This window comes from Pocillopora damicornis, chromosome 2 (genome assembly GCF_964200805.1).
Source record: "Pocillopora damicornis chromosome 2, jaPocDami1.2, whole genome shotgun sequence".
Classification (NCBI taxonomy): Eukaryota; Metazoa; Cnidaria; class Anthozoa; order Scleractinia; family Pocilloporidae; genus Pocillopora; species Pocillopora damicornis.
In genome coordinates, this window is record NC_142671.1 from 34,686,513 (window position 1) to 34,701,529 (window position 15,017).

The 15,017-nt window shown below is 36.9% G+C and overlaps 1 protein-coding gene across 7 annotated transcripts; it reads right to left on the reverse strand.

Moving 5' to 3' along the window:
* Window positions 1-904: 904 nt before the first annotated feature.
* Window positions 905-9,982, reverse strand: LOC149051015 (uncharacterized). 7 transcript variants are annotated; one of them, XM_089195656.1, is made up of 8 exons: window positions 9,790-9,982; window positions 5,474-6,665; window positions 4,192-4,263; window positions 3,978-4,049; window positions 3,214-3,291; window positions 2,611-2,688; window positions 2,420-2,482; window positions 905-1,782 (listed from the first exon to the last, which is right to left on the reverse strand). In XM_089195656.1, the coding sequence occupies exons 2-8, from the start codon at window positions 6,618-6,620 to the stop codon at window positions 1,718-1,720; spliced, it is 1,575 nt and encodes a 524-aa protein (XP_089051782.1). In that variant the 5' UTR covers window positions 6,621-6,665; window positions 9,790-9,982; the 3' UTR covers window positions 905-1,717. The 7 variants fall into 7 exon arrangements, with proteins under 7 accessions (XP_089051782.1, XP_089051781.1, XP_089051780.1 ...); XM_089195655.1 differs by having other exon boundaries at window positions 2,420-2,485; XM_089195654.1 differs by having other exon boundaries at window positions 3,978-4,064.
* Between the last annotated feature and the right edge of the window lie 5,035 nt (window positions 9,983-15,017).

Below are 15,017 nucleotides of genomic sequence, written 5' to 3' on the forward strand. Positions count from 1 at the left end.
TCCTTATCTTCGTCCCAAACGGAGTGGGGGATACTGCCAATCGAATCGTTTTTCAGTTTTGAGAACGAATGTGTTACTAATGGAGGAAGAAACCGTTTCTCCTTAAAAACTTAAGGATTTAACTGAAGGATTTTTTTTTTGGTGAGAGGAAGTGCCGTGTCTTCGGGTGTTGAAGGTTGAAGAATAATTCTGCCAAAGCAGCCTTCCGCACGGCGTGAATGACTTCATTTGATGCTCTTGTGGGACGATTTTCTTTCGTCCCTGATTTCAACAAATGTTCTCAATGAATCCATCACCACTCTACAAAATGTGTTCCCGCACGACCATGTAATATCCTGAGCGTGATGCAATTTTAGTTGTGAGCACTGTGGTGTTTGTGGTGTTTAGGCTTAAATAAACATGTAAACTTCTGATATGAACGCAACGATATTTAATCAATATACATATAAGATTCGACTACAGAAGAATCCTTTCTTTTTTGACTGTGGGGACATTCCGAACACTGTGATTGACAGCAGTCAAAAACACTACATCGTTGTGTCTAATAGAGGGAGCATGGTGGTGGAATGATTTAAATGGGAGGTTGGTAATTCTTTTTCCATTGAATTTATTTTGCTTTACCCTAAATAGGGTGCGTGAATTTCTTCCAGTTAATTAAGGAAAGCTAAAAAATGCCTCTCTCTCTCTTAAAGAGAAACTGTTGTTGACTATGATCAAATTTTAAAATTATGTTTTGGGCACAGGATCATGAAGGCAGATCAAAACATTGCCAATTGGGAGGTCATTTACTTAAAACATAAACCTTGCTAGCCTAAGTCTAGTGCTTTTAGTCACCAGTCTGCACACCAAAAGCCTAATATATTTTGTAGACCAAAGAACAAAGAGAGAATCCACACTCTGCTGGTTTATAACACAAAATGACACTTGAGTTTAATCAGTCCTATAGTTTGGACAACCTAAGGTTGAAATCTTGACAATGTAAAGTAGTTTTAATTAAAAAAAATGGTTAATAAAATTCGTTTTCAGACTTGGAGTTATACACTATCCTAGTATTTACCTAGCTTCACTTCTAAATGATTAGTAGTAGTCCTTCTACTGACATCAACCACTTCCAAGTGGCAACTGGTCTTGATTGTGTACACTCAGTACACCAAATGAACCCATGAATAAAAGCATTATAGACCCACTGTTTCTCATGCACTAGGTTAGTTAGGATCCATATAAAAAAATATAAAGCTATTATTTTATTATTAATTACGTCTCTAGCAAAGCCATTGCTTGGTCTTATCAAGCAGCACACCATAATGCTAAAGAATACATTGCATGAAAAGACCACACAATAGCTGTAAATTGAAGAGACTTCCTATAACTGTATAGTCTGTTAACTGTAGTGATGTAAAGTAAACGTTCACTGTTAAATCAAATGTCAAACAAGGTCTGACATTGTCTAACAGAAGGACAAGATAAATACCAAAATTCTTCCTACATCAAAATGAACAATGAACTGGACTAATTTTAGGTGAACATGTACCTCATGCAGTTAATTTTGACATTTCTTGCTTAATTATTTCTAAAATGTACTTTAGTTTCTCTAATATTATTATATACCTATATGAACTAATTTCCAAATTTAAGACCATTTCACAATTTAATCCTGTAGATATTTTTTCATCTATGGAGCATCTTTTTGTCTGCACAGTGCTATAGCTGCTTCCTATCATGTTGTGCATGAAGTGTTTCCATTGGCTGAGGTTCCACAAGGAGAAATCAAAGTCTGCAATTCTTCAAGAATAAAATTGTAAGGATATTTCCAAGGTCAATTTCTTCATCATGAAAGAGCAATGCCTTTTTATGGAAAAAAATATATGGGAAATTCAGGTCTTTGGTTAAGAATTTATTATAAAACAAGTTATCTGAGGCTGGAAATTTGCCATGGTTTGATCAATGTGAATATGAATGAAATGTTAAATGGCTTGTGATTGTGTCTAAATGGTGTGATACTGCTGAAAAGTGTCTGAACTTTTACCTCTTTTTTCCTTAAAGTAAGTGGTTCTTAATATGTTTATCTCTTGGTACTTATTAAAAAAAACTAGTTGATAAAATATCAGTTATTTAAGCTATATGAACCTGAGTTAATATATATAAATTATTGAGACACCCTCACATTTACATATACCCACTTTCCTTAAAACAAACTTCCCTAAAAAACAGACCAGAAGGGGCTTAAGTCATTCCTAGATCCTTCCCAATTGCCCATAACAGTTCTGATATAATCTGTTGTTGGTTGTAATGACTGCAAAATGGTTTTTTTTTGGTGGAAGTCATCATCACCCCACTTGTTACTAACATACATTCTATATAGTCACATTTCATTAAAAAAAAAAAAAAAGGTGGAAAAGAGAGCTGAAGAATAATTTACCTCTAAACCCTGTTTCTTGCTCAGTTGTTTCAGATACTTCTTCTAGCACTTTCTCATTGGCACCTTCTAGATTCAATAGATAATCAACAACAATGAAATAATTGCAAAGAGTACATGAGTGTCAGTAAGGTGAGATTGTGAACATGTACATGTACATAGAGGACAATGAATGGAGATTGAACCACACTCACCATGGACTTCCTTTACCATACTCTCGTTATTTTCCTGTGATTCATCTTTGTTTGGACTTGGAGCTATCCCGTTAGCTCCTAGATTGTTAGGAAAGGTTATATTAATCTTCATGTGTACAATAATCAAATTTACACACATCATGTCATTTGTCCAAAGTTCATTTTTCTCTGGTGGATTTTTTCAAGTAAGCTCTTGGTCCTGCCATCTGCACTTTTACCTTGTTGTTGCCGTTTCATTGCCATCTTAGTCTGAACCTTTCACGGTGTGGGATAGATATGCACATTTCTTTTCTTATATTTTGGTTTATTTTATGCAGGCTTGCTCAATTAAGATTTGTTGCTTTTCATTGTAAGTATTTGATGTTGGCATTGCAACTGGGGGCTCTGCCTCATATGTAGGTCACATTCTTATCTTTTACTCCTATTTGCAATATTTTAATGTGTTTAGTTGTCAATTTGTTGTGTTACAATATTTAATTTGCCTCGAGCTTACAAGAATCATTGAATTGTCAGCTCAAAATAAACCCTTCCATTGCCTTTGAATTTTTTATATCAGTCTGTAAAGTTCATCCTGCATTGCAGCAACATACAGACTGTACCTACCAGCTTCTTCTGCCACTGTACTCATCTCATTTGACTCTGATTGATCATCTTCCCTTTCACCAGACATCCCAGTAACTCCTAGAATTGTTAAGAAAGGTTAAATTAACCCTTCAAGTGTGTGACAAAATTTTTGTAAGGACTAAACATGTTAAGTTGGGAAAAACATTTCTCCAACATGGCATCTATCAGACCTGTGAAAATCAACCTTCATCAATAAAAGCAAAATTCTTGCAATCAACTATTAGGCAGAAAAAACCAAAGATAAAAAAAAGGAAAGAACATTTTTGCAATATAACAAAATATCTCTGCAAGTCTTACTATATCCATCTTAAACTCAAAACTATAAAACAATGGGAAATAAAATATTACAGTTTGCTTCATGACTGCCCAGCAGGTCACCAAATTGCTGCAAACATTAGTTGCCAAAAATTTTCCCTTGCCTTACACACAACCACCGTACTGTTTGAAGTGCTGAAATAAGGCAGTGGAGACATTACCAAGCTTGTGATTGTACTGCGTGACAGGACTGTGTGACATACACAAGACACTTAGGAACATTTACATTTCCTGATAACGGAGTATTGGGTTCATTTTGATAACGAAAAGGTCACAATTGTTGTTTTTAGCTTAATTAATATTGTGTAACAGATGGGTGTTTTGTTTCAAAAGAATATTTCCAACTTGTTTACATTACTTGGACCTTTATTAATTTCCTGTATGAAAGGATGCAACACAACCATAAAACAAGAGATCAAATGACTCACCTCCTGCTTCATTGCCTGATTTGCTTTTGTCTCTGGACTTTCTCTTTTTTGAAGCAGTCTTTGGAGTGGCACCTATATTTTGACATACTAGTCAGAAGTATCAACAGAAAGCCCAATAACTATAGAGGTTGAGTCAGAGGAATGTAGTATTATGTTGTTAACTCTGTCTGACAGGATGCAACACAATCATGAAAAAATAGGTCAGACAACTCACCTCCAGATTCATTGCCTGGTTTGCTTTGGTCTGTGGACTTTCTCTTTTTTGAAGCATCTTTTGGAGTGGTACCTATGTTTAACCAATTGCTAGTCAGAGGTAGGAATGTAGTCTTGCATTGTTCAGTGTATCTATATCTAACAGCATATGATAACTGATTTTGTTATAATCAATTCACAGTTTCATGTAGTACACTTAGATAAATTAAAATACTAGCCAGGAGGAAGACAGGTCTTCCTTGCACACTTAACATTATTGCAGATTTCATTTTCTAAATAATTCATTTCATAATACAGGAGATACAATTCCATGATACAGGACATTAAAACTGCAGTCTTAGCTCATAGTTCAAACTCAAAGACAAAAATGACATTGTTTATCATATAAACTAAGGTATTATACAAGGATTTCCAGCCCTAAAGAAAAGCTGTAACAACACGTGAAAAAATATCATATCTTTTCATGTGTTTGATATTGCCAATCAGCTGCTGACACATCACTCGCCTTTCGCACCACTTGGTCAGGTTGATGAATGGACAGAGAAGCCTTCACCAATCTCAATTCAAGGTTGTTTGTTTGAATTTCTTTTGGATTATGGTTGCTAAAACACTGAAAAATTCATATCACTTACAGTTCATATTTTGAAACATTTATCAATGTAAATCGACCATATTTCATTCCCCATACTATTCCTTATAATGTGTTCAAATTTTCAACGGTTCCTCTCCTAACTTAACACCGAGTCACACAACACATGACACGTTCATGAATTTATTGTAAGCTTTTTCTCGAGATGTGAGCTTGGGCCGCCTGTGGTCTGCTTGGTTTTTTTTCAGCACTCAAAGCGGTAACTAATTACAGTCTTAGGTAACTAGATTTAAATGAAGTTTGATGGTATTTGCTTTACATGCTTGTGATTGTATTCTGCAACAGGACTGTGTGACATACACAAGACACCCAGGATCATTTACATTTACTGATAACAGGCTGTTGGGTTCATTTTCACTCCAAAAGACTTATTAGTAATTCTCCTCACTGACTACCAAACAATTCTTAAGATTTTAACTCAGAAAATTTGGTATTGGATCAACTACTTATCCCCTAGTTGATATTTTTCTTTATTCTCATCACTTGTCTGCTTGATATTGTATTGATATTATAAGGAGAAATTCTGTCTTGGTCACTTATGGGAGTTAAAGGGTTAACAAACTATGGAATGGAAGAGATACTTTGTCACACAATCCAGTAACTATTGGCAAAAGAAACAGTTACATATGCTCACCTTGACACATTTTTTTCATTATTTTCACCAGTTCATCACACTGGGAACTCCACGAGAACATCTCATTGTACTTGTCACGAAGCATTCTTGCCTCCTCATTGCGGGTTGCTTCACTCTTTCGCCTCACTTTCTTGATGGCCTTTACCCAGTCATCATCGGCCTCCACTATGCATTGTGAGCCATTCGCAATTTTTTCAAGTATTTCTGCCAAGCCACAATTGCTTGACACAAGAATGGCTACCCCAGCTGACAGGGCTTCAAGCCCTGCCAGACCAAATCCATCTGTCTTTGATGGCATTAACACAAGATCAACACCGATAAATATCTTCTTTAACTCTTCTCGGTCTTCTACATACCTTCTTATCAATGGCCTAGGGCTATCTGCAGAACTGCTTGTCAACTTTGCCATCAAGTCGTCCTGACTTCCTTCTGGGGCTCCAACAATCATCATGTTGTATGTCTTGTCCTCTCGCTTTAACGTACGAAATGCATCCACAGCAGTTTGAAATCCTTTAACTTCAAGGTCTTCAGGATCTCCCCTTCCGAAGAGTAAGATGTCAAATCGATTACCCTTGTTTAGCTCTTTACGCTCATTTACAAATTCTTCAAAAAGACCTGGTGTAAAATTAAAGACCTTGTCACTAGAACAAGCACTCACAGAAACACTACTTTTTAGTTTAGGGCCAACTGTTACTACCAAATCTGCAATTTCACACAGATTCATTTGAATCTCCTGCTTGTCTTCGCCTCTTGAAATTTCACCTTCGCGATTCCTGTGTATACCTACTTCTTCTGCATTTGTATGAACAACATGTACCCATTTTGCACCACACAATCTTCTGATCACATGACCAGGCCATCCCAGCTTTATATCATGACCTATTACAATGTTAGTATCAAAATTGTCTGGTGGATATCCTAACCAGTAAGCTTCTTCAAGGCCAACACACTTCAAAGTTTCAATTATTTTGACATTGTGCTTCTTAGCATCTCTTCGGTCTTCCTCTGTGGCTTTGGGCATTAACACGCGAACCTTTACAGTCCGAACTTTAGCAAGTTGTATAGCTAGCTGTCTATTCAAGGTAGACAGACCACCTTTTGTTGATTTCTTGAATTCATCAGCCAGGAGGGTTATTTTAAACACCATCTTCACTTATAGAGAATAATGAGATGCCAACTAATTCCAGCTCTCCTGAAAGGAAATTACAAAGATGTTACTAATCTCAAATCTTGCATCATAACTGATGTGAGTGTGTTCTACATGGTAACAGGTCAAGTCACCTGGAAATCATCTCACCTGCAGCCATATCACCCAAAACTGTAGTCAAGTCACCTGAAACTTTTAGTCATGTCACATGAACTTGAATCATGTTGCCGGTAGAAACAATTACTTTAAAGATCAGACTTACAGATTATAAATAGGCATGTTGTTGAGAAATCTTTATCACTAATTAAAAGTGCTTTACATTTTTGACAACACCATGAGGATGATGATCAGAATTAAAACATGTGATGACTCTATAAGCATTGTTCATTTCTATAATACAATATACTTGTTACATACCAACAGACATTTCATAAATTTGTGATTTCTTTATCACTAAAGCGGTGTTGGTCACTGACAACACCATGCAGACTTTGCCAACACAGAAATCAATCACATGATCAGAATTAAAATGTTTGAGGATAAACTCCAAAAGCATTGTTCCTTTTAATAACAAAGGAATGAAGGGTTCTTTGTTTTCATAACAGCAAAATAAAGCATTGTTCATTTAGTGTGTAGTTGTTTCACACCCACAGTCATTTTGAGCTCAGTCGATTCATGCTCAGTGTGAATCAGCTTGTTCCCATGCTGCTCGATACAACTCAGGACTTCAGGTAACAAGTTTGCATTAGAGGGTTATGGGCACCAGGATTACAAGCAATTACATATTTGTCTTTGTTCCTGCTTTGCTTAGTTTTTGCATTCTTGTATTTTAATTTAAATTAGTCTTAAATTGTGTGCTTCCTTTGTTTCATATGTAAGGTTTTATTTTGCATTTTGTATATTTCAGGCTTAATTTATTATTTTCCCCTAGTTCAGGTTTCATGCAGTAGCATTAGGACTTCAACATGATCAAAGTGTGTAATTCATTAGGTATGCATAAATTATTCTACACATGCGTAGTTGAGAGCAAGTTTTCCTGAGAGAGACTTAGATCAACATAACACAATGGAAAATAATGCTCATACACATGCACCAACTGCAGTGGAGTGCGGTTTGTATAATTACACACTTTGTTCATGGATTGCATCTGATGAAGTTTAGATCAAGTTTATTTTCTGTTTAAGACAACATGATTCAGTTACAATCATCTTCTATGCCTTAATCACTTTGCTTTGAGCTTTGGATCAATTTGATTCATTTTGTTTTGTCAATGAGACAAATCAAGCACAGAAAGACATTTGCAACTACAGTGCTAATTTAGCACTTTTGTCATACACTTTTTTATCATGGGCTGAATTAAGTAACATTATTTATTTTGGTATGTACAAGAAGTGTTTCTTGCTGAATATTAGAATCAGGTCGTACTTTACAGTGAAATTTTAATGCCGAAGGTTTGGTAATATAAGTATAATAAATACAACAAAAAGGTTGCTTGATCAATCGGTACCTTCAGCACTTTCCAAAAACATACCATTTTAATGTTATATAAATAACATAAAATTCTACAGAAGCACTATCATTTCTGTCATCAATATAGGGAATTACATTAATGCTTGCAGTTGGTAGGTGTCTATGCAGTTACTTAAACCTTTTGATTATAAGTTAAAGGTTTACCTGATAATAAATACTTCAATTAAGAAAACACAATAAATCTTGGATTGGAATCACTTGGCATGCTCTCATCATAGAGGCCTATTCTTCTATGCCCTCTTGGGCAGTGTATATCTAATAGTTATTTTTAAGCTCTTTTTTTTACCCTCCTTACATGGCGATCACATCAGACCATATTTTCAAGTGTGAATTTGCCCACAATGACCTAAAATGCAGTAACAATGTTTAAGAGAAACCTAAGGACCAGCTTCTACCCTGTTATAGTTGATGTTAGCAAGAGTGTTGCCTTTGGAAAAGCTAAAAATGCCATTCCAAAATCTTTGCATGTAAAAGGTCATTATAAGAATACTTGTATTATGCCTAACCTCGAGACCATCAGCTGAAAGCAACATCTATTCTCTGGATTATCTAATCAAAACAGTTTCTCAACTTTAAATGTTCAAACCCACAAGCAGCATGACTATGACCAGGTTCGTCGAAGTTCACCGCATATAGACCTTCCATCATGAGGTCATTAATCAGCTTTACCAGAGCCACTTTTTAGATCATTTTTTAATTTCTTCTTTTTACATGTTTCAAATTGTTCCTGTTATATTTTGCTGTGTCATTTGGCCAAGACTATTTGTGGACCTTGTGTTAACGATTTACTTCTTTAAGACATGCATTGTTCCTACAAAGAAACAATGCATGTCTTAGCACACCGCCCCTAAGGCTATTTCCAATAAGACCCATTTAGTTTCTTTGAGGCATTTCGCTGGACTCTTGTTTCAGGACAATGTGAAAACAAAGTAGTGTTGTATCTGGAAAATGATTAGAAATGTAATTGTTGGAAGTTGCGGTTTTTTCCAATTCAGTCAAAAAGAGCTTTATTAACTATTTTGTAGCAATTATCAGATCTCCTGGAGTATTTAGCAAACACCTTGTGCCAGCCAGAGGCATAAACCTTGGCTTGAATTACTTATGCAAATTAGCTGGCTGCACATTGAATGTGCAGCCAGCTAATTAGCATCATATTTTTTCCGGCATAAAGCTCGTCATGCATTACGAGGCTACAAACAGGAAAATAGCAATTCGTGAATTTGGTTTTTATCACAGTTTATGAGAAACTTGATCGTCTTAAATTTCGCGCGAACGTGTTAGAATTGTGGATAATATTCGTGATGTGTGAAAAGGCCAAATATTTTTACGTGTCTAAGTTTTACAATTGGATCAAAGGGAACCTCATTTCTGGCAACATCGCAGACCTCAGGCCTTCTACATCTCATGTGGTACTGTCCAAGCTGCTAAGGGGCTTCCACTTCTTGTGGCAAGCGACAATGAATAGGCAAATAAATGACATGCCACACTCGAATTGAATCACCACCTAGCCATATATTGATTAGCAGAAAAACCTGCCGGGGATAAACACGCTATTGTCGCCAAATCAGCCGATTTGGCTATTGCCTTTCTCGTTGATCGGCTAATAGAAAGCTTTCGCATATAATTATGTGATACTTACCCGATTTTGATTCAATTCCGAAATTAGATTGCTTAACCACACTGGGACAGGGTACATCTAGGCACTGTGTTCTATCAGAAATCAATCCATTCACGACGAAATTTGTTCATTTTATCTTTGCGAGCTTCGAACATTTCATCTCCATCCCGCGCTACAATTTACATTTTGAGCGGGAAAATGTGCAAGGCGCACAAGGTTTCATGGAACCCGAATTACTATTTAAGGAGGTACCATTACAAAATAATACGAGGAGGGGACGGGTGAGGAAGTGTCAGATCGCACGCATTTCTAAAATGAGCAAACACGTCCTTAATGTAAGTATTTGATATGTTACTGGTGAATCGCGAGGCCCAAACCAACATGGCTGAATGTCGACCAAGCGGAGTCTTTTTTGTTTGTTTGTTTGTTTGTTTGTTTTTTATAAATGCAACTCGACTTTGTCCATTTAAACTAAAATAATAATAAAAAACATTGACGACAGCAACAAACTGAGGTTGGTCAATAACTCGCCATCTTGATCAGAACAAATTCTTCTACATTGCTAAGACATACACGACATTTACCGTTATCGGTCAATATAATCGCCAATATTAGAGGTCAAGAATTGAAGGTAAATACCTCGGGACAGCAAATATGAGCTCAGTGTAAGACAAACACGAGTACAGTAACTTCACAAACCCCATAGGTTCACTGTAGATGTCTTTTTATAATTTTGTTGTAATCTAAGAGTGCTGATGGATTCCATTAAAAAAATGAGACAAAGTGACTAATCGTATTTTTTTTTTCATTTATATTATGATATTGTCTCAAATAAAAATTAGACGTTGAAATCAGAGGCAAGAAGCGGGTTAACTGAGTTTAAAAAAAGGATGATAGAAAATTGATTGCTAATGAGAGACGGGGTCGTTAGAATATTACAGAGCCTTATAGCGGGAAAAAGGGGGGGGGAGAAATCAGATAAATTTCATTTTGACACAACCAACTTCCCCCCCTCCCCCCCAACCAACCGAAAACAATTGTTATGACAAATACTGACCGCTCTTTTACGTTCACGCGAATATGAATTAGATCTATGTAAAAATCTTCATATAAAGTAATCTCACTACCGGCTGGTAACTTTTTCTTTCGTCGAAACCACCGGACCTGGATCAGTAACAACAGTCCTTTTTGGCCAAATCACTGCGGCCAATTTTGGTCAAGGCATCGAACAATACTTGGTACCTTGAAATTGCACCATCAGTTGAATTTTCCCTCCAGCACGATAGTACTTGAAAAGCCCTTTCATAGGCATCGTCCCTGTAATTTACACCAAACTCGTTTAGATTTTCCCGTGGAACTCTTAAAATACGTCCGAGTTTTCTCCACAGTTGAGGGATTTTCTTAGCCATGTCAAATAATTCAACATCATCTGGTTCACCATCTTTGACTGCAAAAAAAACCAGACACGGTATATTTTGAGAAAGTTCAAAGGTAGATGATGACGGAGAGGGGAATACTCCTCAGATCAACAACAGTTAGAACACCTGACAAAATGTGTATGCTACTGACCCTTTTCTCTTTTGGGTTTTCGCTAAGGCACCAGTAATTATTTATCGCGGAGGTGAGAGGGGGGGGGTTAGCATGCGGATGAAATTTTTTTGGGAAGGATCACACGATTTTCGGGGGAAACTGAGGGTGGATCAGTTGTCGTCAACAGAGTACATAGGGGGTTATATAGAAAATCAACTGTCAATAAACTGCCATCGATGGGGGGGGAGGGAGATCATAACAATAAAGAGGGGGAATCAGGTTCATTTTTTCGCGACTTAATCAAAATCCACAGACCCCTCCCCCGGAGATAAATAGTGACTGGTCCCGAATCAATCAAAACTGCGCCCTGCCACCTTGGCTAGTGACCTTACTAATTGCGAAAAAACAAGAAATCCAATGCGTGGTTTTAGGGCCAACCCCCACTTCTATCGAGTGATTTTCAATCAAGAGTAGTTTTGGCAGCTCTTCGCCTTTGGAGAACTTCACTGTTGGAACACTTTCGCAGTCCACGCGAACAATCAAAGCCATATCACTGTTGTCAGATATTTCATTTGTAAGAAACCTGAAAAATGGAAACCAAATAAACATTTCTTGCTAGATTGCATGGGTTTCATTTTATTTCTACTTCTCTACTTCACACTGGCCGCCACCCAACGCCCCCCCCCCTCCCCCCCACTCATATTCAACCCGATGAATGTGGAGCTTTGAACCCTGTTACCAAGGTGTAACTTGCACAAAAACTAATGAATTAAGTCAAGAGTACCCTATATAATAACTTTCTCACAAGATAATTGAATAAATAACCAAACTATCAGAAATGTCAATGATCTATGGAAGCGATTCATAAAAATGTATAAAAGTCGCCCGGTTTGTTCTTTTCTCTCGGAAGTGATTAACATGTAACTTCTCCCTATAATATCATATATTATCCAGCAAACAGGTAATGAGAACATTCAAACTGATCGGGTAGAAGTTGTAGTCTTGGTCAAACACCAAATTCTCATAGTTAATTTACAAGGAAATCTGTTGCAGCTAAGGGGAGATTTTTTCAAGTTTCAAGTCTATCAAGTTTGCAGGAAAATCTTTGTACAATAATCACCTCCTGCAAATAGCGAGCTAATCTAGGCAGGAGGTGTTAAGGACATACAACACGAATTACAAAAACACGAATTATGCGAATTACTCGATTTTGCATACATTATTTGACAAAAGAGGGAAAAGGTGATAAAAAGTAAATTAATATATTATGTTTGAATTATAATTAAGATGCCTTTTTTATTTCAGAAATAAGAGTGCTAGTGTCAGCATAACTATCCAGACTTCCTAGAGTTGCAAATAGTGATGCTTGAATTTTCTTTTTGAATATGTGCTTCGGCAGACTTCGATAGCTTTCGGGAATACTGTTCCAAATTTTAGCCCCAACGATAGAAAAAGAGTTTTTATGATGATTAAGCCTAGAATAGTTAACATAGTAGTTACCAGAAGATGCTGATCGGGTATTATACTGATGTATGTCTTGTGTAGAAATAAAAAGATTGCAGATATTTTTAGGTGCAGAGTTAGTGGTTATATCAAGCATTAAGATTGATGAAAGTTTGAAGTAGAGCATTGTTATTGGCAGGATGTTAGATTGCGCGAAATATGGAATCGCATGCGTTCTGAAAGGCAGAAAGTAGATCAAGCGAACAGCTCTCTTTTGGAGTATAAGAATTTTTTCTAAATAAGATTTGGAGGCTTGGCCCCAGGCAATGAGGCCGTAAGATATATAGGGAGAAATTAAAGAATTATAAATACTTAGAAGTGTTTTTAAGGGGACAAAGTGTCTTAGTCTCGAAATAATTCCAATATTTCTGCTGATTTTTAAAGCAATATAATTAATGTGATGTTTCCAAGATAAATGTTGGTCAATTATTACCCCTAGGTATTTAACATGATCCTTACGTTCAAGATCAAAAAACGTTTTAGTGTGGCTATCATAGGCCTTAATGCGGATGTTAAAATTAATGCGTTTTTGATATGGATGAAAAATTATATAGTTTGTTTTCTTAATATTTAACGAGAGTTTATTAGCGATTAACCAGCCAACAACCTTAAATAGTTCACAGTTGATGATAGTTTCGAGAGATTTTAGGTTTTTATCAGCATATAAAAGGTTAGTGTCATCAGCAAAGAGATAAAAGGTTAGTTTGTCAGAGGCCATGTAAATGTCATTTACATAAATAAGAAACAGTAGGGGACCAAGTACACTTCCCTGAGGAACGCCGCAAAGGGTATTTTCCTTTCTAGATACGTGGGGACCAACTTGCGTGGTTTGGATTCTATTTGACAGATAGGAGGAGAACCAATCGTTTACTATACCACGAATGCCGTAGTGGGATAATTTATGAAGGAGGATAGAGTGATTGACAGTATCAAATGCTTTTTGAAGGTCAATAAGATTTAACAATCGGATCTTGGGAGTTAGAGTGTCAAGAGGTAATTTGGTTAGTCAAGCCTCTTAGCCTTACCGTGCTTTATCGTGACAAACTTTTCAAAGGAAATGAATAACTTACCTGAGAACTAACTTTTCATTCCTTTCAGACTCCCTCACAAAATCAAGCGCTAACGGGGAAACCACAATTCCATCCCCGACACAAGCATGCTCCCTTGACTTTCCTTCACCTTGGTGAGGTATGTCATAGCTTGACAATTTCTTTTGCACCTCAGCTTTTTCTTTTGTTTTTTTTTGGATAACAGTGCAGTAAAAGGCCGTAAGTATCAGGAACTGTTGTCTTACATAAACAAGCTAGAAAATGTACAGATTGAGGCATGGGTCTGAAAAAAAGACGACGAAAAAAAATATCCCAAAATAGCAACAGGCTTATTGAACCCGCAGACTAGACACAATCTGCAAAACAAAAAGTAAAACCGTGAATGATCCCTAGTGTTTGAAGACGAGGAAGGCACAGACACGTCAATATCGAATGAGCTTGCTCACAGGCTAAACAGACGGCGGCAAATGATCTTTTAGGCGGTGGTAGACTACCGGTAAGCGGCTTTTTTTCATTGGAAACCCTGGTTAATAGCTTTTATTCGGTAAGATTAGCTAATCTTATTATTTCCCGATGACATCGGAAAGGCAACACACGCTTCTCAAGACGCTTCCCAAGACGTTTAATGTAAGTCCGTTCATTGGCTAAAACCTTCCACCTCCCGCGCGAGAGTGCGTAAAGAACGCGTTTTTTACGCAACCCAAATCAAATCTCCCTCGTTTTATCACTCCTCCGCCTCTTTCACGCTGTAAACTATTTCGATTTTATTCCGTCATAAATAAACAGAAGGACGGGGAAATAACTGAATAAACTTCTTTTGGAAAGAGCTTTTCTTTGGAACACTCGCTGGCTGCGGGAAGGCCGGAATCTATTACGGCTGTTGACGATGCTTGAGACAATGACTTTAACAACAACAAAGTTGGCGCCAACGTAAGTTTAATCTGCAAGTAAAACTAAGCTTTTCCCAACCACTGATTTTTCTAACCTGACCTGACCTGGCCCTGACGAATGAAAACTTTACAACACAGGTACAAAGGATTAGGTCATGCTGCTAATTTCCTGAAAGATCACGTAATCTAATACAACGATTGGCACGAAAGGAATTTCGTCATTTACAAGATTAATCACTTCCAAAAAGCTCAGGTAGATAAAAACTGAACAAAAGGC

Coding starts and splice junctions, on each gene's coding strand:
- LOC149051015 (XM_089195652.1), bottom strand. CDS start 6,620: ATGGTGTTTAAAATAACCCTCCTGGCTGATGAATTCAAGAAATCAACA. Junction 4,264..5,473: donor AATGAAAAAAATGTGTCAAG/GTGAGCATATGT, acceptor GGTTAAACATAG/GTACCACTCCAAAAGATGCT. Junction 2,486..2,610: donor TATGGTAAAGGAAGTCCATG/GTGAGTGTGGTT, acceptor TATTGAATCTAG/AAGGTGCCAATGAGAAAGTG.